This window comes from Coregonus clupeaformis, chromosome 20, assembly GCF_020615455.1.
Source record: "Coregonus clupeaformis isolate EN_2021a chromosome 20, ASM2061545v1, whole genome shotgun sequence".
NCBI classification, from domain to species: domain Eukaryota; kingdom Metazoa; phylum Chordata; class Actinopteri; order Salmoniformes; family Salmonidae; genus Coregonus; species Coregonus clupeaformis.
In genome coordinates this window covers 50,552,133-50,578,454 of record NC_059211.1, presented here as the reverse complement: position 1 = coordinate 50,578,454, position 26,322 = coordinate 50,552,133, and the positions used below count along the sequence as shown (strand labels likewise).

At 43.2% G+C, this 26,322-nt stretch overlaps 2 protein-coding genes across 2 annotated transcripts in view; one reads left to right on the top strand and one right to left on the bottom strand.

Annotated features, from left to right (window-relative positions):
• Nucleotides 1–4,331, bottom strand: part of pla2g4ab (phospholipase A2, group IVAb (cytosolic, calcium-dependent)) — a 66,369-nt gene extending 62,038 nt beyond the window's left edge. The window contains exon 1 of the mRNA XM_041840521.1: nucleotides 4,251–4,331. The gene's annotated coding sequence lies outside the window, so the exon portion shown is untranslated. The remainder of the gene's footprint in view (nucleotides 1–4,250) is intronic.
• On the top strand, nucleotides 721–6,238 carry ptgs2b (prostaglandin-endoperoxide synthase 2b). The gene is made up of 10 exons (XM_041840522.2): nucleotides 721–837; nucleotides 1,197–1,313; nucleotides 1,423–1,566; nucleotides 1,715–1,858; nucleotides 2,380–2,561; nucleotides 2,746–2,829; nucleotides 2,929–3,175; nucleotides 3,751–4,037; nucleotides 4,275–4,422; nucleotides 5,043–6,238. The coding sequence occupies exons 1-10, from the start codon at nucleotides 774–776 to the stop codon at nucleotides 5,453–5,455; spliced, it is 1,830 nt and encodes a 609-aa protein (XP_041696456.2). The 5' UTR covers nucleotides 721–773; the 3' UTR covers nucleotides 5,456–6,238.
• Nucleotides 6,239–26,322: the final 20,084 nt, after the last annotated feature.

Genomic DNA, 26,322 nt, shown 5'->3' with positions numbered 1-26,322 from the left:
ATTCAAATGCCATTTTCTCAAAAGTGAGTTTACAAGTTTATCAACTTTCAAAGCAGAATTACTTTCCCATTGTTCCTCAAGAATGCAGTGTATGATATACCATTTTGTAGCTCTGAGTCTCTACTTTTGTCCAATGGAAAAAAAGGCATTTAAAATGTTGCTACATAAGACCAAATCCAGGTGGTGAGTCACATTTTGGTTTAGATATAAGCATCATAAAACCTCTAACACTAATTAATTTGACTTGGTCAAAATCTGTTTTTTGGACCTAACTTGCTTACTACTTTTTCTATGTGGTTTCTTCCTTCACATAATCTATGAAATGATAACCCTTTCTTACATATTTAGTCAAATTATAAATATTGGGTATGGTTTCCTAGAAACAAGGTTGGGTCACTTTACCCCCTTGGCTCAGCTTACCCCTTTGGCTCAATTTACCCCACTCTCCCCTATTAGGTCTATGAATAATTGTGAGTAATTGCTGATGATTTCCTATAGCTTAATTAATATTCGTTTGACTGAGATGGTTTATTATTACCAAAATTGGTGTTAAGTCATCATTACAAATATTTACACTCAGTCAGTCTTAAATCCCAATCTATCGATAAACACCAGAGGTTGAGCCCATAGCTCGGTCTGTTACGCTCACGCCCACATTAAGTAAAACGTATAAATCGTGTCCTCTCTGCAGACAGGTTCATTTACAACCTCAGCGTTGAATACCTCAAACCGAAGAGAAAAACAGTGGTGCGCTATCTATAAAAGGCATTGGAATGAACCGAATCATATCGGCGCTTTTATTTCTGCCTCTGGGCATAATATTTGTCTGCGAAGGAGGTAAGAACATGATAGGACAGAAGTTATTAAACTTTGATGCAGTTAAAATCTGTTCGTTTGAACATATCACATTTGCAACGTGTTAATAAAATGTCTAAACATTTTATTGAATCTTCTAACCATTTTTCAATCAGCTATCGAAGCATTATGAGTTTCTTTTTCTTTTTAGGCTATATCAAAATACATATATTTTGGATTTGATAGCCTATGCTATATTTGGATATATAGGCCTGTCTATGTGAATGATTTGATGCAGTATGTAGGTCTATATGTACATAGAAATGATCAGATAATTACATGTTTTTGTGATCATAATTTATTACACTCAGTCTAATCTAACCAAAAATTTGTCTATGCAGGCAACCCTTGCTGTTCGCAGCCATGCCAGAACCGCGGCGTGTGTACGGCAATGGGCGCAAACGACTATGAGTGCGACTGCACACGGACTGGATTCTATGGCCACAACTGCACACAACGTAAGTTACATCCAATATATACTGATAGCTATATAACAATCAACATAAAAAAAACTCAGTCTTTTCTCTCTAGACACTTAATTAATATGCTTTTATTTGGATTTGACAGCTGAATTTTTTACGTGGATTAAAGTGTCTCTGAAGCCGACCCCCAACACAGTGCATTACCTCCTCACCCACTACAAGGGGCTCTGGAATATCATCAACAGTATTTCATTCCTCAGGGATGCTATCATGAGATATGTTCTGACATGTGAGTTGAGTTCAATAATGTCATAGTCTTCATTAGATTTTCCCTCTTGCCATTTGATAATGTCAAAATTATAATATACAAAGACATCACTGTTTTAATTTTGAATTCATGTTAATCAATTGTGTTCTCTCTCTCTCTCTCTCTCCAGCTCGCTCTCATCTGATCGATAGTCCACCGACCTTCAATGCGGACTATGATTATAAAAGCTGGGAAGCCTACTCCAACCTGTCATACTACACACGCACACTCCCTCCTCTGCCCAAGGATTGCCCAACCCCTATGGGAGTCGTAGGTAAGCCCTCTCTCTGTCTCTCTCTCGCTCGCTCTCCAAACCTGTTCTCTCAGATAAAAAAAGAAGCTGGCTAACCTTCATGACATCATGCACATGCCTGACAGTCCTTTGTAGCGTAGAGTTTACTATGAGGCCAAATCACAACACAAATTCATACTCACTGAGCCCCACCGACATTCTTGTGGCATTCCCATGCAGTGATTGTAGCCTACTAATTGGAATGAGAAAGGAAGTTTCAACACAGATATTTTGCAATGGCTGATATAGGGCAACACCTTTGATACTGTTACCTCACAGAGGCTTGCTTTTGGTTTGGTGGACATAGGATCAGGTTAGGTTGTCTCCATGCAAAATGTTCATTTGAAAGATCTAAAGAAAATCAAAAGAAATATAACTAAGTAATTGATAAGTAATTCTCTTTTATTTATTATTATTTTTTTTTTTTTAAACACTGTCCAAGTAAAAGCTCAAATTGAAAGCGAGCGTCTTTAAATTGACACATGTTGTTTTTCTCCATGCAGGTAAGATGGAGCTACCTGACGCTAAGATGCTGGCCGAGAAGCTCCTGATCAGGAGGAAATTTATTCCCGACCCCCAGGGTTCCAGCCTGATGTTTGCCTTCTTCGCCCAACACTTCACCCACCAGTTCTTCAAATCTGACCAGAAGATGGGGCCGGCATTCACTAAAGCCAAGGGCCACGGGGTGGGTAGAGCATATACATGTATGCATAACTACACAGCACAACAACAACACACAACAGACATGCACTGAACAATACAACATGGTTTCACCCAGAGAGATTGAGTTAACTGGAAGAAAGACGTACACGTATGTATGTATGTATGTATGTAGGCCTATGTGACTGATTTCAATGCTTGTTTTCCAGGTGGACCTTGGTCACATCTACGGTGAAAACCTTGAGAGGCAACACAAACTGCGGCTCTTCAAGGATGGCAAGCTGAAGTTTCAGGTACTGAACAGATCTTGTCAACCATAACTCGCCTTGAAACAGATACTGTTTGTCACAGCTCCAGCTGATGGTCTCTTCTCTCACCTTTGCTTTCTATAGGTGCTGGATGGAGAGGTGTACCCACCTACGGTGAAAGAGGTAGGGGCTGATATGCACTACCCTCCGCATGTCCCTGAGTCTCACCGCTTCGCTGTGGGCCACGAGGCGTTCGGCCTGGTGCCTGGTCTCATGATGTACGCTACTATCTGGCTGAGGGAACACAACCGCGTTTGTGATGTCCTGAAGGAGGTCCACCCGGACTGGGATGATGATAGGCTCTTCCAGACATCGCGCCTCATTCTCATTGGTGAGTAGTCTAAGCGAGCAGCATGTGAAAGAGGTATAGGACTTGCCGCTCATTATTTTCTATTTATTTTAACCTTTATTTATCATATGGGACTCATGTGGTCAGATCCAGCCGATCTTACATAGTATCTGTATTGACATTGTGTATTTTAACTTGTGCCCATCAAATATTGTAGGTTAGCTCAATTTGCAAACAGTAGTTCTTTGTTTCTAAAATAGAGACATCTAGATCCAATATTTGATTCTATTGCGCGCTAATGAATTCATTTACAATAGTGCTCAGTGTTTTCACTTCCTCTGTATGGGTCAGACCACAGGGAGTTGTCTTCTCCTTCACATGAACTTCTCGATAGTGAAGTGTTAATGTCAGCTACCTAAAGTTGTCGGTCGGTCACTGTGTTAATATGCCTGATGTGTCAGCAGTTTAGTGGGGTTCAAAACAGGTGGTGAGAATTGAAAACACTCTGTGAGATATTATTTTAAAATGGACTTTATGGAGGTTTTTAATAACTTCTAACTGCTCTATCTTGTAAAGACAGACTAACTAATGGCCCCTCCCCTTCCTCCTTCCTGTAGGTGAGACCATCAAGATAGTGATTGAGGACTATGTGCAACACCTGAGCGGCTACCACTTCAAGCTGAAGTTCGACCCGGAGCTTCTCTTCAAAGAGCGTTTCCAGTATCAGAACCGCATCGCGTCAGAGTTCAACACTCTGTACCACTGGCACCCCCTGATGCCCGACGCCTTCCACATACAGGAGCAGGTCTACTCATACCCGCAGTTTGTCTTCAACACCTCCGTGGTCACCACACACGGCATCTCCAACCTGGTGGAATCCTTCACCAAGCAGATCGCTGGACGGGTAAGAGACTCTCTCTGTGTGGGATTTAGGTTGTACGCTGTGGGATCTGAGTGGCTGCTTGAGGTGGCTGAAATATGGGTGAATGGTAATGTTGCATGTTATTGTGATTTTAAGCAAACTTAATCCAACTATTTTACCTCAGTGCTTACCCCTGAGGGAATGTCAGTAATTCAAAATAAAGAGAAACTCATTGTTTGAGGCTGGTCGACTTACTTCCTGTCCCTCGTCCGTCCTCAGGTTGCTGGAGGTCATAACGTCCCCCCTGCAGTGCTGATGGTGGCTCTGAAGTCCATAGAGAACAGCAGACAGATGCGCTACCAGTCCCTCAACGCCTACAGGACCCGCTTCTCCATGAAGCCATACGCCTCCTTCGAAGACCTCACAGGTGAGAGAACCACCATTAGCGTCACAGCTATAACGTAAACACTGATCACCCTTTAAGCATTGGGATTGAGTTAAATTATTATGTAGTGATGAATTTAGTGTAATTCACTTGTAACAATAGAAGGTGTAACATCCTGCTATCCTGTTTTCAAGGGATGGACAGGAAATCGTTCAAACCACTAAGACTGGTACTAAATAACTCTAATAACTAAAGGTGTCTCTAGCTGTCACTGATACTATATCATAGTTTGCATTTTACCTGTGACGTTTTTTGAAAACTGTTTGAAATAGTAATAAAACTGACATGGGCAGATAGATCCTGTGGCTGTAAGTTGTATTGGAGCAAGCCTACAGCGGGGCAAACCAATGTGCACTTTAGTTCCTGAAAGGAGTTATTGAGTGCCAGGTCTAAACAAACAGGGGAGTGTTTGGGGGGTTGACAGGCTCTGCACTGCCTCACAGAAAGAGGAAGCTTTTTTTTAAATAAGAGTGTGAGAATTAACCAGAAGGGTGTGTGTGAGAGAGAAAGAGAAAGAGAGAGTGTGAGTGAGACTGTGTGAGAGAGCGACTCAGCCAGACTGAGTAACTAACGGAACATTTCCCTCTCTGTGTGTTTCTCAGGGGAAAAGGAGATGGCTGCGGAGCTGGAGGAGATGTATGGGCATGTGGATGCTGTGGAGCTCTACCCAGGTCTGCTGGTGGAGAAGCCCAGAACCAACGCCATCTTTGGGGAGACCATGGTGGAGATGGGAGCCCCCTACTCTCTGAAAGGCCTGATGGGAAACCCCATTTGCTCACCAGAGTACTGGAAGCCCAGCACCTTCGGCGGGAGCGTTGGCTTTGACATCATCAACACCGCATCCTTACAGAGGCTGGTGTGCAGCAACGTCAAAGGCCCCTGCCCTGTGGCGTCCTTTCATGTGCCCGACGTAAAAGACAATGGATCCAATACCATCAATTCCAGTACAGCACATTCGGGGAGCAACGATGTCAACCCCACAGTACTTCTGAAAGAAAGGACCGCTGAGCTCTGATAAGACATCAGCTGAAATAGTTTCTGGAATGAAACTTAAATGTATTAACTTTTTATTTATTTATTGTAATATTTATTTAATTTATTGCATCCTGGAATCTTTATTGAGAAATGTTGTTGATAAATGTTTTATACTGCCTCTGATTGTTTTGACATGACTTTTGAAAGTTCAAAGAAAACCAATCCTTTTAGTTGTATTTATTCTAAGAGCTAATTTAAAGATGGAATCCGCAGCAGGGGGAAACAGTGCTACTGGCTACCACGTTGTTATGGTTTTTGTTGCAGAGGAGCATGGTAAGAGAAATTTATGTACATATTGGGCTGTTCTATCGCGTGTGCAATGATGTCCGAGTGAGGGGAAAAAGGGTTTGTTGTTTGCAGTAATGTCTTTGTCGTTGTAATATCGCGAATGGACGTGGCTGTTTCACCATTAAGGATTCCAGCTTTAATAAATTATGTTCTGTTATTGACCTCAGAAAATAGCACTGGCAATATTGTTTATGTATGTAATTTTACTTTATTTAAAACTGATACTTGAATTTAACACATTTTAGTTTACAACCTGATACGTAACTGCATGTTACAATGTTACATTCCACCTAACTTAGCTGTTTTCTGCTAGGTGCAAGGGAAAATATAGCAGGTAAAATACTGTACCTAAAGCAGCTACAAGTCATTGGACTGTGATATTGTAACCCTTAAAGTATTTTCTTCGTGTTTTGTTAAAATACTTGAGCTGACTCCTTGTTGTTTTAATAAAACACTGTCTATAATGAAATACAAACATGACTCCCTCATCTTTCCACATTTACATAATGACCCTGCAGCACTATTCACATTCAGTCCTCTTGCAGCATTACTGTGATATCCTCTTTATTCTCTGCTGACTCAAGTCTTGTTGTTTAAGAGGGAACTGTGCACTGCAGTGGAGGCTGCTGAGGGGAGGACTGCTCATAATGGCTGTAGCGGCGCGAGTGGAATGGCATCAAACCACGTGTTTGATGTATTTGATACTATTCCGCTCCAGCCATTACCACGAGCCCGTCCTCCCCACTTAAGGTATCACCAACCTCCTGTGGTGTACTCTGTTTAGGGCCAAATAGCATTCCAGTTTGCTCTGTTTTTGGGTTAATTCTTTTCAATGTGTCAAGTAATGATCTTTTTGTTTTCTCATGATTTGTATGGGTGTAATTGTGTTGCTGTCCTGGGGCTCTGTGGGGTCTGTTTGTGCTTGCTCTCTCTCCATTTTTGTTCTCCATATCTGCGGCAGAAGTTTCTTACATTGGGACACGCACACAAACACTGTCTTGTACAACTAACCTTGTGGGGACACAATTCAGTCCCATTCAAAATCCTAATTCTAACACTAATTATAACCTTAACCCTAAACCCCCTAGAATTAGCATTTGACCTTGTGGGGACTAACAAAATGTCCCCAGTTGGTCAAATCTGGTCCCCACAAGTATAGTTACACACACACACACACACACACACACACACACACAATGACAGACAGATCCAGGCATATTTCCCACAGTGCTGCAGAGATTTATCTAACGTTGCACTGCTCTGTAACTGGATCCCTGAGCTCCCTCCCTAATCACCTGGTGAGTTTCCACATGTCCTACCTACGGAGCTGGGAATATGGCACAGTACGCTCCGGACAACTACAGAGAGAGTGGGAGAGAGATTCCGGTCAAGCGTCTTCATTACAATGGATCCAAGCCTGCAGACAAAGTTAATAGCGTAAATCCCACTGGAAAGTGTTCCAGTTGTCAGGATGCAAGGGCCACTACATGTTACTGTGCAGAGACAATCATCCATGCTCAGGCTAGATATGGTGATGGTTTTGTAGATAGTATAACTCTGTTGAGGGTTATAGTATGCCATAAAACAATGATGACCAAATGGGCTCAATGACCCGGTCTCTTCATTCTGTAATGTTCCGTATAAAGTAGCAATATAGTGTGAAGCCAATGATGAGCCCAACCCTGAAGTAACATACATCACATGACCGAGAGGCCAAGTCACCCAGCAGCAGTGTCACTGCATTAATCACTGTATTCATCTTTGGTCCTACGTCCTAAAGAAAAACATGGCTATTAGTCCAAGCTGTCTCCGCTGTCTCTTCACTTTTTCATAAAAATTAGTCCCAACAAACACAAGCACGCCAGGGAAGATGGCGCACGCACGCACACACACACACACACGAACACACGCGCACACGCTCACACGTGCACACGCACACACGCACACACACACACACACAAAGACATAAACAAATCAGATTGAATGTGTCATGAGTCATGTGCATCAGTTGTCATCCCATCCTAAAGCTGTCCGGCCCCCTCATAATCTATAGTCCTCCCTAACTTCAAAGAGCTGGGCGTAGGACGGTCTGTCACATGTCGTTTCACTTGGCCCATCACCGCAGGAAAATGACCTGATTGCGCGTGCAACATGATTCGTTTTCCCCTTTCCGAGTGGCCTGGGGGTGAGGCTGTTGCAGAGGGCCTACGTGGCCCAAGATATGAGCTCTGAGAGGAGCGAGCGGGGGAACACGTCTTCCATTGTGTGTGTGTAATGAGCGTGAGTGAGTGGGTCGTGAGCAGTGGTGTGGGAGAGTATCAGGGAGATAGACCTGTGTGTTTTCCCTCTGACCACTCCTCGCATCCTCCTCCGCTGGCCCGGGCCCCGGTGTGAACGCGAACGCAGTGCTCTGGGGAAAGTGTTATGTGCTGGTTCTCTGGTGGAGGGGAGCCACCGGAAGCAGCCCTGGCCACCGGATAGGCTACCGGGAACTGGACGCCTCCACCACAGACTTATATAATGATGGCCTCCACACACACGAGGACTTGGCAGGGAGATGGCACTGCTGATTGGCATAAATGTTACTGAAGTTCAACAGCCGGTCATGTCATCTAGATGCAAAACATAAACACACCAGCAAAGCACACATGATAAGGTGACAGTTTCTGACTGTCAAATCAGTTTAGTTTGTTGTTAAAATTACAGCTTTTTGTGCAGTGTGTTGTTGTTAGATGTGTGAATGTATGTATGTCGGGGGGATATGAGAGTATCTTCACATACTGTATGCGTGAACTCTTTGAATGGGTGTGTGTCCGTATCATACGTTTATGGTGTGAGTCCAGAGTTTGTGTGTGTATGTGTATGCATGCATGCGTCTCCATGTCTCGGGCATGTGTTTATGTGTTTGTTTTGAATGCGTGCTGTAGCTGTGTGCCCACTTGGCACAAACTGGTTGAATCAACGTTGTTTCAAGGTAATTTATCACTGTATTGTGACATGGAATCTAAGTGGAAAATACATTGGATTTGAAAAACGTAAACTGTTGTTTTGAGGATAACATTTCGACCACAGGATTATGTCATCATGGTAACCAAATTTCAACATAGAAAAACCTTGTATAAAATGTTTAATTCGTACCTTTACAGTTTTTTCCAACTGCTTACACACAAAATCTTTTCATGTCACACGATTTTTGAAACCTCTCACTCAAAGTGCAAAACTACACACCAAATCTCCAAAACCATAAGCTATTTCTCAGCCTTTGACTCAGTTGTCAATTGCATAAAACACTTTTTTCAAAACACTACACACAATTCTCTACCTAAAACACAAAAATCTAACAGGAAGTGACTTGCTTTCCTTTTCCAAACACAACCAATCAAAATGCTACACTTATTCACCAGGTCACACACACACTCCTCACATGTGCAAACACTAATTGCTTAACTGATCACTAACCAATCACTGCTTTACTGTAGTATAGGCCTATAAATAGGTCAAAGGTCAGATTGCCTGTTTTGAACAATGGATGCCAGCAATGGACAGAGAGCAAGCGGAGTAGGAAGGAGAGGCAGGGGACAACAACGAGGACAAATTCAAAGACGAAGAGTTGGAAGAGGAGGAGGAGGAGGAGGAGGAGGAGGAGGAGGAGGAGGAGGAGGAAGAGGAGGGCAAAGAAGAGAAGGAAGGAGAGCCATCTCTGATGAGATTAGGGCAACACTTGTTGATCATGTGATCAACCACAGTTTGAACATGAGAGAGGCTGGACTGAGAGTCCAGCCCAACTTGAGTCAATTTACAGTGGCGTCCATAATTCGAACCTTCAGAAAATTGAACAGGTATGCAACTATCTAATGACTATTTTATCATTACAGTAATGTACTGTAAAATACGTATGACTGCATAGTATTGCATAAACATTTGTAACTCTAAGCCATCCATTTACTGCACTACATTGAATTACAGTTTTTTCCAACTGCTTACACACAAAAAATCTTTTCATGTCACACGATTTTTGAAACCTCTCACTCAAAGTGCAAAACTACACACAAAATCTCCAAAAATATAAGCTATTTCTCAGCCTTTGACTCAGTTGTCAATTGCATAAAACACTTTTTTCAAAACACTACACACATTCTCTACCTAAAACACAAAAATCTAACAGGAAGTGACTTGCTTTCCTTTTCCAAACACAACCAATCAAAATGCTACACTTATTCACCAGGTCAAACACCTCTCCTCACATGTTCAAACACTAATTACTTAACTGATCACTAACCAATCACTGCTTTACTGTAGTATAGGACTGTTTTGAACAATGGATGCCAACAATGGACAGAGAGCAAGAGGAGTAGGAGGGAGAGGCAGGGGACAACAACGAGGACAAATTCAAAGACGAATAGTTGGAAGAGGAGGAGTAGGAGGTAGAGGAAGAGGAAGAGGAAGAGGAAGAAGAGGACGAGGGCAAAGAAGAGAAGGAAGGAGAGCCATCTCTGATGAGATTAGGGCAACACTTGTTGATCATGTGATCAACCACGGTTTGACCATGAGAGAGGCTGACTGAGAGTCCAGCCCAACTTGAGTCGATTTACAGTGGCGTCCATAATTCGAACCTTCAGAAATGAGAACAGGTATGCAACTATCTAATGACTATTTTAGCATTAAAGTAATGTTACTGTAAAATACGTATGACTGCATAGTATTGCATAAACATTTGTAACTCTAAGCCATCCATTTACTGCACTGCATTGAATGAATGAGGTTGGTTATCATGCTGTACTACATTTTTGTGTACATTGTTTACAGTTCCTATGCTGAACACATACTGTGTTTGAATTTTGTACAGAGGTGGAAAGGCAAAGACATCATGGAGGACGAGGAAGCTTGTTTACAGATGTACAGGAGACTGCAATTATAAATATGGTTTTGGCCAACAATGCAATTAGGATTTGAGAGATAAGAGAACATATCTTGAATAATGACACCATATTTAACAACATCAATGCCGTAAGCCTGCTCGACCATACAACACATCCTCCAACGGCACCAAGTGACGATGAAACAACTTTACAAGGTGCCATTTGAGAGAAACTCTGACAGAGTCAAGAATCTGCGAAAAACGGGTCCTCCATCACAATGCCATACTGGGTCCGTACAACACCGGCCATATGCTCACTTTTCTGGATGCAATTTACACAATGCTTGTCCCTGATCCAGATCAGGAGCCTGCTAGATTTGTGGTTATATGGGACAATGTTAGTTTTCACCGGGCTGTTCTGGTCCAAAACTGGTTTGCCACCCATCCACAATTTGTAGTTTTGTACCTACCCCCATATTCACCTTTTCTAAATCCCATAGAGGAATTCTTCTCAGCCTGGCGCTGGAAAGTGTATGATCGCCAACCCTATGCCCGCATGCCGCTTCTCCAGGCAATGGAGGACGCATGTGGGGACATAGAGGATTGCCTCTGTCCAAGGTTGGATACGCCATGCTAGGAGATACTTCCCTCGATGTTTGGCAAGATAAAACGTATCTTGTGATGTGGACGAAGTATTGTGGCCAGACCCAGCCCGGAGAAGAGATGAAGCGTAGCTTAGCACTGGTGACTGCCCCCTACCAATTCCTGGACTGCCCCCGGGACCCCACACACACAATTGTATTCTTTATTGTATTCTAAAGAATATACTTTTGGTTTACATATGTTTATGGTTTTGTTGTATGCTACTGTATACAACAGTAATGTTGGCCTAATAAATATTTTCTGTTTCTACATTGCATTGGTGTTTACAGTGTACTTGTTACCCCTCTCAGCAGATTACTTTCACTGTAGAACATTGTATTGAAATGTATATATAAGCCTATGAAAGACCAAAGAGCTTTAGATTTAGAACAACAGTGTTTACATGGTATATCCAAAAATTCACTATTATGAAAGAAGTGTTTGCCATTTGATGCAAATGCTTCATTCTGACATGTGTTTATAGCATTTTGAATGCAGTGTTACATTTTGAAGGAGATGTGAGGCATTTTGCATTTTGTGTGTGCAGTTTTGGGAATTGTGTGTAGAGTTTTGAAAAAAGGAGACATCGTTTTGAAAACGTGTGTAAGCAGTTGGAAAAAACTGTAATGAGGTTGGTTATCATGCTGTATTACATTTTGTTGTACATTGTTTACAGTTCCTAAGCTGAACACATACTGTGTTTGAATTCTGTACAGAGTGGAAAGGCAAAGACATCATGGAGGACGAGGACGCTTGTTTACAGATGTACAAGAGACTGCAATTATAAATATGGTTTTGGCCAACAATGCAATTAGGATTCGCGAGATAAGAGAGCATATCTTGAATAATGACACCATATTTAACAACATCAATGCTGTAAGCCTGTCGACCATACAACGCATCCTCCAACGGCACCAAGTGACGATGAAACAACTTTACAAGGTGCCATTTGAGAGAAAGAATCTGCGACATGACTTTGTAGAGGTATGTATGTAACACTACATTCAGTACTTCAGACATACCATATTTACTCATCTGTATATCATTTTGTCTGTTACAGAGAGTATTGGAGATGGATGCCCATGTAATTCGCCATGAATGTATTTATGTGGATGAGGTTGGCTTCAACCTCACCAAAACCAGGCGCCGCGGAAGAAATGTAATAGGACAGAGGGCAATTACCGATGTCCCTGGACAGCATGGGGGTAATATAACTATGTGTGCTGCCATCACTCAAAACGGGGTCCTCCATCACAATGCCACACTGGGTCCGTACAACACCGGCCATATGCTCACTTTTCTGGATGCAATTTACACAACGCTTGTCCCTGATCCAGATCAGGAGCCTGCTAGATTTGTGGTTATATGGGACAATGTTAGTTTTCACCGGGCTGTTCTGGTCCAAAACTGGTTTGCCACCCATCCACAATTTGTAGTTTTGTACCTACCCCCATATTCACCTTTTCTAAATCCCATAGAGGAATTCTTCTCAGCCTGACGCTGGAAAGTGTATGATCGCCAACCCTATGCCCGCATGCCGCTTCTCCAGGCAATGGAGGACGCATGTGGGGACATAGAGGTTGCCTCTGTCCAAGGTTGGATACGCCATGCTAGGAGATACTTCCCTCGATGTTTGGCAAGAGAAAACGTATCTTGTGATGTGGACGAAGTATTGTGGCCAGACCCAGCCCGGAGAAGAGATGAAGCGTAGCTTAGCACTGGTGACTGGCCCTCCCCCTACCAATTCCTGGACTGCCCCCCGGGACCCCACACACACAATTGTGTTCTTTACTGTATTCTAAAGAATATACTTTTGGTTTACATATGTTTATGATTTTGTTGTATGCTACTGTATACAACAGTAATGTTTGGCCTAATAAATATTTTCTGTTTCTACATTGCATTGGTGTTTACAGTGTACTTGTTACCCCTCTCAGCAGATTACTTTCACTGTAGAACATTGTATTGAAATGTAGATATAAGCCTATGAAAGACCAAAGAGCTTTAGATTTAGAACAACAGTGTTTACATGGTATATCCAAAAATGTACTATTATGAAAGAAGTGTTTGCCATTTGAAGCAAATGCTTCATTCTGACATGTGTTTATGGCATTTTGAATGCAGTGATACATTTTGAAGGAGATGTGAGGCATTTTGTGTGTGCAGTTTTGAAAAAAGGAGACATCGTTTTGCAAACGTGTGTAAGCAGTTGGAAAAAACTGTAAAACTACATCAGATCTTCAACGTTATATCCACTATCAGAAGAAAAAAAACTATAGGCTGGGCAGCACCTCCTATTGGGGAATTGATTTATCTACAGCTACCCTGTTCCCCAGGTGCCGAATATGTGGATTAAGGCAGCCCTCCACACCTCTCTGATTCAGAGGGGTTGGGTTAAATGCGGAAGACACATTTCAGTTGTACAACTGACTAGGTATCACCTTTCCCTTTCTCTTTGGTCTCCCATTCAGGATTTTAACCAAGCCCAGTTCTGCTATCATGAGAAGGATTGTGTAGCGATCCCACTTGGAAGTCATTCCAAAGGGAAGGTTTAGCAAATTAAACTCTCATTAATATATTATCAATGATGCTATTTAGGACTATATACAGTGCCTTCAGAAAGTATTCATACCCCTTGACTTATTCAACAATTGGTTGTTACAGCCTGAATTCAAACTGGATTAAATATTTATTTTTTCTCACCCATCTACACACAATACCCCATAATGACAAAGTGAAAACATGTTTTTAGAAATGTTTGGTAATGTACTGAAAATGAAATACAGAAATACCTCATTTAGATAAGTTCACACCCTTGAATCACTACTTTGTAGAAGCAACTTTGGCAGCGATATCTGTCTGTATCAGCTTTGCACATCTGGATTTGGGGATTCTCTCCCATTCTTCCTTGCAGATTTTCTCAAGCTCTGTTAAGTAAGATGGGGAGCACGGTGAACAGCAATCTTCAAGTCTTTCCACAGATTTTCAATGGGTTTCAAGTTTGGGCTTTGGCTGGGGAACTCAAGGACTTTCACATTCTTGTTCTGAAGCCATTCCAGTGTCGCTTTGGCTGTATGCTTGAGGTCATAGTCCTGTTGGAACGTAAATCTTCGTCCCAGTGTGAGGTCGTTTGTACTCTGAAGCAGGTTATCATCAAAGATTTGCCTGTATTTGGCTGCATTGATTGTTCCCTCTATCCTTACCAGTCTCCCAGTCCCTGCTGCTGAAAAGCATCCCCATAGCATGATGCTGCCACCACCATGCTTTACGGTAGGGATGGTGTTAGACGGGTGATGAGCTGTGCCTGGTTTTCTCCAGACATATTGCTTTGAATTCAGGCCAGAGTGGTAATGGCGCCGAAGGAGATGGCTGCCGTTTTACGGGCTGCTAACCAATTGTGCTATTGTGTGTGTTTTTTCGCGTTATTTGTAACTTATTTTGTACATAGTGTTTCTGCCACCGTCTCTTATGATCGAAAAGAGCTTCTGGATATCAGGACAGCGATTACTCACCTTGTACTGGACGAATATTATTTATTTAACAAGTCGGACGCAAAGGATTTTCTTCAGACAGCCGACAAGGTCCAAATCCCCGTCATTCGCATGAGAAAGAGACAGAGATATTGGGGACATAGGTCAGGGTGCCTTGTAAGGATCCGACGGCGAGTGCGTAATCTGCCTTTACCATCAGTCCTATTAGCCAACGTACAATCATTGGATAACAAAATAGACAAACTAAGATTTTAATTTTAATTTTAATTTAATTTTTTTTAAGATCATGGATATCCTACCAATGGACATTAAAAACTGTAATATTTACATTTTAGTCATTTAGAAGACGCTCTTATCCAGAGCGACTTACAGTTAGTGAGTGCATACATTATGTTTTAATACTGGCCCCCCGTGGGAATCAAACCCACAACCCTGGCGTTGCAAACGCCATGCTCTACCAACTGAGCTACATCCCTGCCGGCCATTCCTTCCCCTACCCTGGACGACGCTGGGCCAATTCTGCGCCGCCCCATGGGTCTCCTGGTCGCGGCCGGCCAGGACAGAGCCTGGATATCTCTTAAGTTTCACCGAGTCGTGGCTGAACGACGACATGGATAACATACAGCTGGCGGGATATACGCTGCATCAGCAAGATAGAATAGCTGCCTCTGGTAAGACAAGGGGTAAACAACAGCTGGTGCCCAAAATCAAATATTAAGGACGTTTCGAGGTTTTGCTCTCCTGAGGTAGAGTATCTCATGATAAGCTGTAAACCACACTATTTACCAAGAGAGTTTTCATCTATATTTTTCGTAGCTGTCTATTTACAACCACAAACCAATGCTGGCACTAAGAGCGCACTCAATGAGCTGTATAAGGCCATAAGCAAACAGGAAAACGCTCATCCAGAGGTGGCGCTCCTAGTGGCCGGGGACTTTAATCCAGAGGAAAAAAAACTCTAGACCACCTTTACTCCACACACAGAGACGCGTACAAAGCTCTCCCTTGCCCTACATTTGGCAAATCTGACCATAACGCTATCCTCTTGATTCCTGCTTACAAGCAAAAACTAAAGCAGGAAGCACCATTGACTCGGTTTTGCTAGCACAGACTGGAATATGTTCCGGGATTCTTCCGATGGCATTGAGGAGTACACCACATCAGTCACTGGCTTCATCAATAAGTGCATCGATGATGTCGTTGCCACAGTGACCGTAAGTACATACCCCAACCAGAAGCCATGGATTACAGGCAACATCCACACTGAGCTAAAGGGTAGAGCTGCCGCTTTCAAGGAGCGGGACTCTACCCGGACGCTTATAAGAAATCCCGCTATGCCCTCCGACGAACCATCAAACAGGCAAAGCGTCAATACAGGACTAGCATTGAATTGTACTACACCGGCTCCGATGCTCGTCGGATGTGGCAGGACTTGAAAACTGTTACAGACTACAAAGGGAAGCACAGCCGCGAGCTGCCCATTGACATAAGCCTACCAGACGAGCTAGATTACTTCTATGCTCGCTTCGAGGCAAGAAACACTGAAGCATGCATGAGAGCATCAGCTGTTCCGGATGACTGTGTGATCACGCTCTCCGTAACCGATGTGAGTAAGACCTTTAAACAGGTCAACATTCACAAGGCCGCAGGGCCAGACGGATTACCAAGACGTGTACTCCGAGCATGCGCTGACCAACTGGCAAGTGTCTTCACTGACATTTTCAATCTGTCCCTGACTGAGTCTATAATACCAACATGTTTCAAGCAGACCACCATAGTCCCTGTGCCCAAGAACACTAAGGTAACCTGCCTAAATGACTACTGACCCGTAGCACTCATGTCTGTAGCTATGAAGTGCTTTGAAAGGCTGGTCATGGCTCACATCAACACCATTATCCCAGAAACTCTAAACCCACTGCAATTTGCATACCGCCCCAACAGATCCACAGATGATGCAATCTCGATTGCACTCCACACTGCCCTTCCCCACCTGGACAAAAGGAACACCTACGTGAGAATGCTATTCATTGACTACAGCTCAGCGTTCAACACCATAGTGCCCTCAAAGCTCATCACTAAACTAACGACCCTGGGACAAAACACCTCCCTCTGCAACTGGATCCTGGACTTCCTGACATGCCGCCCCCAGGTGGTAAGGGTAGGTAACAACACATCTGCCACGCTGATCCTCAACACGGGGGCCCCTCAGGGGTGCGTGCTCAGTCCCCTCCTGTACTCCCTGTTCTCCCATGACTGCATGGCCAGGCACGACTCCAACACCATCATTAAGTTTGCCGACAACACAACAGTGGTAGGCCTGATCACCGACAACGATGAGACAGCCTATAGGGATGAGGTCAGAGACCTGGCCGTGTGGTGCCAGGATAACAACCTCTCCCTCAACGTGATCAAGACAAAGGAGTTTATTGTGGACTACAGGAAAAAGAAGAGGACCGAGCATGCCCCCATTCTCATCAACGGGGCTGTAGTGGAGCAGGTTGAGAGCTTCAAGTTTGGTGTCCACATCACCAACAAACTGTCATGGTCAAAACACACCAAGACAGTCATGAAGAGGGCACAACAAAGCCTATTTCCCCTCAGGAGACTGAAAAGATTTGGGATGGGTCCTTAGATCCTCAAAAAGTTCTACATCTGCACCATCGAGAGCATCCTGACTGGTTGCATCACTACCTGGTATGGCAGCTGCTCGGCCTCCAACCACAAGGCACTACAGAGGGTAGTGCGTACGGCCCAGTACATCACTGGGGCCAAGCTTCCTGCCATCCAGGACCTCTACACCAGGTGGTGTCAGAGGAAGGCTCTAAAAATGGTCAAAGATTCCAGCCACCCTAGTCATAGACTGTTCTCTCTGCTACCGCACGGCAAGCGGTACCGGAGCGCCAAGTCTAGGTCCAAAAGGCTTCTTAACAGCTTCTACTCCCAAGCCATAAGACTCCTGAACAGCTAATCAAATGGCTACCCGGACTATTTGCATTGTTCACCCCCCTCACCACCCCTTCTTTTACGCTGCTGCTACTCTCTGTTTATTATTATGCATAGTCACTTTAACTCTACCGACATGTACATATTACCTCAATTACCTCGACTAACCTGTTCCCCCGCACATTGACTCTGCACCGGTACCCCCTCACTACTGTTATTTTACTGCTGCTCTTTAATTATTATTATATATATTTTTTACTTATCCATTTTTTACTTAACACTTATTTTACTTAAAACTGCATTGTTGGTTAAGGGCTTGTAAGTAAGCATTTCACTGTAAGGTCTACACCTGTTGTATTCGGCGAATGTGTCAAATAACATTTGATTTGATTTGATCAAAGGAAATTGGATACACCTGAGCTCAATTTGGAGTGTCATGGCAAAGGGGTGTGAATACTTATATAAATTAGATATTTATGTATTTCATTTTCAATACATTTGCAAAAATGTCTCTAAACATGTTTTCACATTATGGGGTATTGTGTGTAGACGGGTGCGTTAATTAAAAAAAATATCATTTTTGAATTCAGGCTGTAACACAACAAAATGTGGAATAAGTCAAAGGGTATGAATACTTTCTGAAGGCACTGTAGCATTTGCAAAGTCATCAACAGCTATTGTTTCAATTCAACCCAGGATTCAACTCAAAATAGACAATACATAAGCCTAGGGCACGTGTCAAACTAATTCCACTTCGGGTTTTCACTCATCCCTTGTACTTGATTGATGAATTAAGGTCACTAATTAGTAAAGAACTCCCCTCACCTGGTTGTCTAGGCCTACATTTTTAAAAAGAACATGCAGGCCTTGACATGAACCTGTTTAACCTGTTTATCCACTTGTCCTTCAGACAAGGAGGTGACTAAAATGTTGTTTGAATCAAGAAACGGGCTCCTGAGTGGTGCAGTGGTCTAAGGCACTGCATCGCAGTGCTAACTGTGCCACTAGAGATCCTGGTTCGAATCCAGGCTCTGTCGCAGCCGGCCACGACCGGGAGACTCATGGGCGGCGCACAATTGTCCCAGCGTTGTCCAGGGTAGGGGAGGGAATGGCCGGCAGGGATGTAGCTCAGTTGATAGAGCATGGTGTTTGCAACGCCAGGGTTGTGGGTTCGATTCCCACGGGGGGCCAGTATAAAAAAAGAATAATATGTATTCACTAACTGTAAGTCGTTCTGGATAAGAGCGTCTGCTAAATGACTAAAATGTAAATGTAAGAAACCACTTGACAAAATAAAATGCATTATTATTCCCATTCCATTAATACAGAGAATCAGACAAATTATGCTTCCCTCTGCCTATTGGCTGTGTCTCAAAATACAACACTGCCCCTTTAAGACTGGCTTTTCAAAGATGTCTAGAAATGTACATGATTTGTGCTCTTCTAGGAAGCTCCCCTATTGCTGACTACAAATGATATATATCTGGGCTAATAACTCACTAACTAGCAAAGGATATTAACTAAATGTGCACACGTGGCTACATGTAGCTCTTGCTTTAATCTCAAAACTCATGCTGTAAACACAGTCCAGTTCAAAGCAAATGGCACAGATCCATAAATGGCAATGGTCTATTTGCATTTAGGCCTACTGCAGCTCTGATTGTTTTTGCCACACCGGTCTGTGTAGAGTACGAGCTGAGTAGCGGTGTCAAAGCAATAGAATCCTACTCCTATACGTTCTGCCTACAACAAAATCTCTTGCATAGTTCATTTTGTTTCGGTATGTTGCATTGAAAGTGGCTAATATTGCGTAGATTCGATCACAATTGCCACAGTAAAGGGAAACGTTGATAGAGTTAATAGGGAAAACTCTAGAACAGTGGTCACCAACCTTTTCTGAGTCGAGATCACTTTCAAAATGCAAGCAGTGATCTACCGCTGAGATTCTTTTTTTTAACATTACTTAAAAAACGTACGCCTTTGCAACATGAACCAATTAAAAACAGTACTGTAGCAATGAGGTTTCTGCAGTAAGCTATAGGCCCAATACATTATCACCGCATATCGGCTTTGCTTGAATTGCCCTGCCAATGCATTGTTGTTCGGGCCATTTAAAAAATTTATATTTCAAAGTTTCAAGTATATATGATCACACCGGTAATAGATGAATTGTTGTATTACTTGTGAGGCACAGCTGAGTGAGCATATGGTTCAATAATGTGCTTTTTATTTGTATTTTACTGGGCTGATGGTGCCTATATCTGGTGGTCAGTCTCAGCGGAGGGAGAGAGCAGCAGACTGAGGGTCCGCCTCTCAACATCCCTCTGCTCTCCCTTTCCTCTACTGACACTGACCAAAAAGGGACATCGTCTTCCAGCTGATGGCGAAACTCGAGTTGCACCACATTATTTCTGCCTCATGAACAAATTCATGTTGTTACTCCTATGAACAGAGAAAGTGAAAAATTCCTCTATATTAAAAAAGACCCAAGCCGCTAATAATAACAACAACGCGAAACTATTCACCCCCCTTGACATTTTTCCTATTTTGTTGCCTTACAACCTGGAATTCAAATGGATTTTTTGGGGGCTTGTATCATTTGATTTACACAACATGCCTACCACTTTGAAGATGCAAAATATGTTTTATTGTGAAACAAACAAGAAATAAGACAAAAAAACAGAAATTTGAGCGTGCATAACTATTCACTCCCCCAAAGTCAATATTTTGTAGAGCCATCTTTCGCAGCAATTACAGCTGCAAGTCTCTTGGGGTATGTCTCTATAAACTTGGCACATCTAGCCACTTGGATATTTGGCCATTCTTCAAGGAAAAACTGCTCCAGCTCCTTCAAGTTGGATGGGTTCCGCTGGTGTACAGCAATCTTTAAGTCATACCACAGATTCTTAATTGGATTGAGGTCTGGGCTTTGACTAGGCCATTCCAAGACATTTAAATGTTTCCCCTTAAACCACTCGAGTGTTGCTTTAGCAGTATGCTTAGGGTCATTGTCCTGCTGGAAGGTGAACCTCCGTCCCAGTCCCAAATCTCTGGAAGACTGAAACAGGTTTCCCTCAAGAATTTCCCTGTATTTAGCGCCATCCATCATTCCTTCAATTCTGACCAGTTTCCCAGTCCCTGCCGATGAAAAACATCCCCACAGCATGATGCTGCCACCACCATGCTTCACTGTGGGGATGGTGTTCTTGGGGTGATGAGAGGTGTTGGGTTTGCGCCAGACATAGCGTTTTCCTTGATGGCCAAAAAGCTCAATTTTAGTCTCATCTGACCAGAGTACCTTCTTCCATATGTCTTTGGAGTCTCCCACATGCCTTTTGGGGAACACGAAACCTGTTTGCTTATTTCTTTCTTTAAGCAATGGCTTTTTTCTGGCCCAGCTCTGTGGAGTGTACGGCTTAAAGTGGTCCTATGGACAGATACTCCAATCTCCGCTGTGGAGCTTTGCAGCTCCTTCAGGGATATCTTTGGTCTCTTTGTTGCCTCTCTGATTAATGCCCTCCTTGCCTGGTCTGTGAGTTTTGGTGGGCGGCCCTCTCGTGGCAGGTTTGTTGTGGTGCCATAATCTTTCCATTAAATTTTTATTTATTTAATGGTGCTCCGTGGGATGTTCAAAGTTTCTGATATGTTTTTATAACCCAAGCCTGATCTGTACTTCTCCACAACTTTGTCCCTGACCTGTTTGGAGAGCTCCTTGGTCTTCATAGTGCCGCTTGCTTGGTGGTGCCCCTTGCTTAGTGGTGTTGCAGACTCTGGGGCCTTTCAGAACAGGTGTACTGTACAGTGGGGGAAAAAAGTATTTAGTCAGCCACCAATTGTGCAAGTTCTCCCACTTAAAAAGATGAGAGAGGCCTGTAATTTTCATCATAGCTACACGTCAACTATGACAGACAAATTGAGAAAAAAAATCCAGAAAATCACATTGTAGGATTTTTTATGAATTTATTTGCAAATTATGGTGGAAAATAAGTATTTGGTCACCTACAAACAAGCAAGATTTCTGGCTCTCACAGACCTGTAATTTCTTCTTTAAGAGGCTCCTCTGTCCTCCACTCGTTACCTGTATTAATGGCACCTGTTTGAACTTGTTATCAGTATAAAAGACACCTGTCCACAACCTCAAACAGTCACACTCCAAACTCCACTATGGCCAAGACCAAAGAGCTGTCAAAGGACACCAGAAACAAAATTGTAGACCTGCACCAGGCTGGGAAGACTGAATCTGCAATAGGTAAGCAGCTTGGTTTGAAGAAATCAACTGTGGGAGCAATTATTAGGAAATGGAAGACATACAAGACCACTGATAATCTCCCTCGATCTGGGGCTCCACGCAAGATCTCACCCCGTGGGGTCAAAATGATCACAAGAACGGTGAGGAAAAATCCCAGAACCACACCAGGGGACCTAGTGAATGACCTGCAGAGAGCTGGGACCAAAGTAACAAAGCCTACCATCAGTAACACACTACGCCGCCAGGGACTCAAATCCTGCAGTGCCAGACGTGTCCCCCTGCTTAAGCCAGTACATGTCCAGGCCCGTCTGAAGTTTGCTAGAGTGCATTTGGATGATCCAGAAGAGGATTGGGAGAATGTCATATGGTCAGATGAAACCAAAATAGAACTTTTTGGTAAAAACTCAACTCGTCGTGTTTGGAGGACAAAGAATGCTGAGTTGCATCCAAAGAACACCATACCTACTGTGAAACATGGGGGTGGAAACATCATGCTTTGGGGCTGTTTTTTCTGCAAAGGGACCAGGACGACTGATCCGTGTAAAGGAAAGAATGAATGGGGCCATGTATCGTGAGATTTTGAGTGAAAACCTCCTTCCATCAGCAAGGGCATTGAAGATGAAACGTGGCTGGGTCTTTCAGCATGACAATGATCCCAAACACACCGCCCAGGCAACGAAGGAGTGGCTTCATAAGAAGCATTTCAAGGTCCTGGAGTGGCCTAGCCAGTCTCCAGATCTCAACCCCATAGAAAATCTTTGGAGGGAGTTGAAAGTCTGTGTTGCCCAGCGACAGCCCCAAAACATCACTGCTCTAGAGGAGATCTGCATGGAGGAACGGGCCAAAATACCAGCAACAGTGTGTGAAAACCTTGTGAAGACTTACAGAAAACGTTTGACCTGTGTCATTGCCAACAAAGGGTATATAACAAAGTATTGAGAAACTTTTGTTATTGACCAAATACTTATTTTCCACCATAATTTGCAAATAAATTCATAAAAAATCCTACAATGTGATTTTCTGGAATTTATTTTCTCATTTTGTCTGTCATAGTTGACGTGTACCTATGATGAAAATTACAGGCCCCTCTCTTATTTTTAAGTGGGAGAACTTGCACAATTGGTGGCTGACTAAATACTTTTTTCCCCCACTGTATATATATACTGAGATCATGTGACAGATCATGTGACTGTTAGATTACACACAGGTGGACTTTATTTAACTAATTATGTGACTTCTGAAGGTAAATGGTTGCACCAGATCTTATTTAAGGGGCTTCATAGCAAAGGGGGTGAATACATATGCACACACCCCTTTTCCGTTATATTTTTTGCAAATGTTTTGAATTTTTTCATTTTTTTCATTTCACTTCACCAATTTGGATTATTTTGTGTATGTCCATTACATGAAATCCAAATAAAAATCCATTTAAATTACAGATTGTGACGCAACAAAATAGGAAAACACCAAGGGGGACAAGTACTTTTGCAAGGCACTGTAGATACACTTTCCTACTCATTCATTACTGCTGCAGTGCTGGTTGTAGCGCTGAGTGGAAATAGGAAGAACGCACATTTTATGGCTTATGAAAGTGTTGAATACAAAGTGTTGACAGTGCTGAGTAAGAACTTAAACATGAACTCACTCATAAAAACAGCAGCTCTTTGCTGTATTCGTTAACAGTCTCTCTCTAGGGCGGCAGGTAGCTTAGTGGTTAAGAGCGTTGTGCCAGTAACCGAAAGATCGCTGATTCTAATCCCTGAGCCTACTAGGTGAAAAATCTGTTGATGTGCCCTTGAGCAAGGCACTTAACCCTAATTGCTCCTGTAAGTCTCTCTGGATAAGAGCGTATGTAAATGTAGTCATGGGTTTAAACATTTTGAAATCTCACAGTGTCAACTTTGCTGTAGCTTTCTTTTATGCCGGCTATGTTATTGCAGACATGGTAATCTGAGCCATCCGATTGGCCAGCTTTGCTCTCCTGGCCAGTTGGGAAGGCAGTTTAGAGGGAAAATTGCTTGAAGCTCTGGTTGATTTCAAATGTAATGATATTTAATGATATTGAATTGTGTTTGGTTGTCAACGCAACCAAATATCAACATTTGAAGGAGATGTATATTTTGCTAAGATCGTTTCATTTGTGACACGGACTTAGTCTGGCTTTAATTCCAGTTTGTTTTCAAATTAATAATTGATATGTTGGAGTCACCATCTCCATCTCAACCAAAAATCTAAGTTAAAGAATAGGACTATTTTAAATCAAACTCTATTTAAAGTTTGATTTGATTTGATTTATTCCTACTTTGATATTTGGTTGCGATGGAGATGTGAATCTTACATATCAATAATACATTTTGTAGACAAACTGGAATTAAAGCCAGAAAGTGGCACAAACTGAACTATCCAAGCAGAAGTTAAATCTCCTTCAAATTTGAAATTTGATTGTGTTGTCAACCGAACACAATTCAATATTACTTTTGTAATACAGTAAATAGCCTAAAGTTAAGGCTATTTTACAAACTAATGTAACATTCAACTTTAAAATGAGTAACACATTTTGAGATTAATGTAACTATAAATGTCTTCTTATGTAATCATACAAAGCGTGTATGTTCAAGATAGCATGCACAGGTCGTCGCAGGTCTGTGGAGATCTTCACAATTGCTGTAATAACCTGTGCAGAATCTCAAAAAGTCAATGATCACTTGCACCATGTACAAGTAACACATTCATCTGTTGTATAAACAAAATATTTACATTTTCGTCATTTAGCAGACGCTCTTATACAGAGCGACATACAAATTGGTGCATTCACCTTATGATAGCCAGTGGGACAACCACTTTACAATTTTAATTTTTAATTTTTTGGGGGGTGGGGTAAGGAGGGTAGAAGGATTACTTTATCCTATCCCAGGTATTCCTTAAAGAGGTGGGGTTTCAAGTGTCTCCGGAAGGTGGTGAGTGACTCCGCTGTCCTGGCGTCATGAGTGAGCTTGTTCCACCATTGGGGTGCCAGAGCAGCGAACAGTTTTGACTGGGCTGAGCGGGAACTGTGCTTCCGCAGAGGTAGGGGGGCCAGCAGGCCAGAGGTGGATGAACGCAATGTCCTCGTTTGGGTGTAGGGACTGATCAGAGCCTGAAGATACAGAGGTGCCGTTCCCCTCACAGCTCCGTAGGCAAGCACCATGGTCTTGTAGCAGATGCGAGCTTCAACTGGAAGCCAGTGGAGTGTGCGGAGGAGCGGGGTGACGTGAGAGAACTTGGGAAGGTTGAACACCAGACGGGCTGCGGTGTTCTGGATGAGTTGTAGGGGTTTAATGGCACAGGCAGGGAGCCCAGCCAACAGCGAGTTGCAGTAATCCAGACAGGAGATGACAAGTGCCTGGATTAGGACCTGTGCCGCTTCCTGTGTAAGGCAGGGCCGTACTCTGCAAATGAGCATGAACCTACAGGATCGGGTCACCGCCTTGATGTTAGCGGAGAACGACAGGGTGTTGTCCAGGGTCACGCCAAGGCTCTTTGCACTCTGGGAGGAGGACACAACGGAGTTGTCAACCGTGATGGCGAGATCATGGAATGGGCAGTCCTTCCCCGGGAGGAAGAGCAGCTCCGTCTTGCCGAGGTTCAGCTTGAGGTGGTGATCCGTCATCCACACTGATATGTCTGCCAGACATGCAGAGATGCGATTCGCCACCTGGTTATCAGAAGGGGGAAAGGAGAAGATGAATTGTGTGTCGTCTGCGTAGCAATGATAGGAGAGGCCATGTGAGGATGAAGTGAATTGGTGTATAGCGAGAATAGGAGAGGGCCTAGAACTGAGCCCTGGGGGACACCAGTGGTGAGAGGACGTGGTGTGGAGACAGATTCTCGCCACGCCACCTGGTAGGAGCGACCTGTCAGGTAGGACGCAATCCAAGAGTGAGCCGCGCCGGAGATGCCCAACTCGGAGAGGGTGGAGAGGAGGATCTGATGGTTCACAGTATCAAAGGCAGCAGATAGGTCTAGAAGGACGAGAGCAGAGGAAAGAGAGTTAGCTTTAGCAGTGCGGAGAGCCTCCGTGACACAGAGAAGAGCAGTCTCAGTTGAATGACCAGTCTTGAAACCTGACTGGTTTGGATGAAGAAGGTAATTCTGAGAGAGATAGCAAGAGAGTTGGCTAAAGACGGCACGCTCAAGAGTTTTGGAGAGAAAAGAAAGTTGTTGACATCGGAGGGATCGAGTGTAGGTTTTTTGAAAAGGGGTGCAACTCTCGCTCTCTTGAAGACGGAAGGGACATAGCCAGCGGTCAAGGATGAGTTGATGAGCAACATTGTATTCCCATTTGAACTTTGCTGTGCTTTTGAATGGTTGAAAGCGCAGTGATAGACAAAAAAACT

What these genes read in the sequence shown, in the direction of transcription:
- ptgs2b (XM_041840522.2), top strand. Translation starts at nt 774, where the DNA reads ATGAACCGAATCATATCGGCGCTTTTATTTCTGCCTCTGGGCATAATA. An exon ending in ATGGCAAGCTGAAGTTTCAG is followed by an intron (nt 2,830 to 2,928) that starts GTACTGAACAGA and finishes TGCTTTCTATAG; the next exon opens with GTGCTGGATGGAGAGGTGTA. An exon ending in CTCCTTCGAAGACCTCACAG is followed by an intron (nt 4,423 to 5,042) that starts GTGAGAGAACCA and finishes TGTGTTTCTCAG; the next exon opens with GGGAAAAGGAGATGGCTGCG.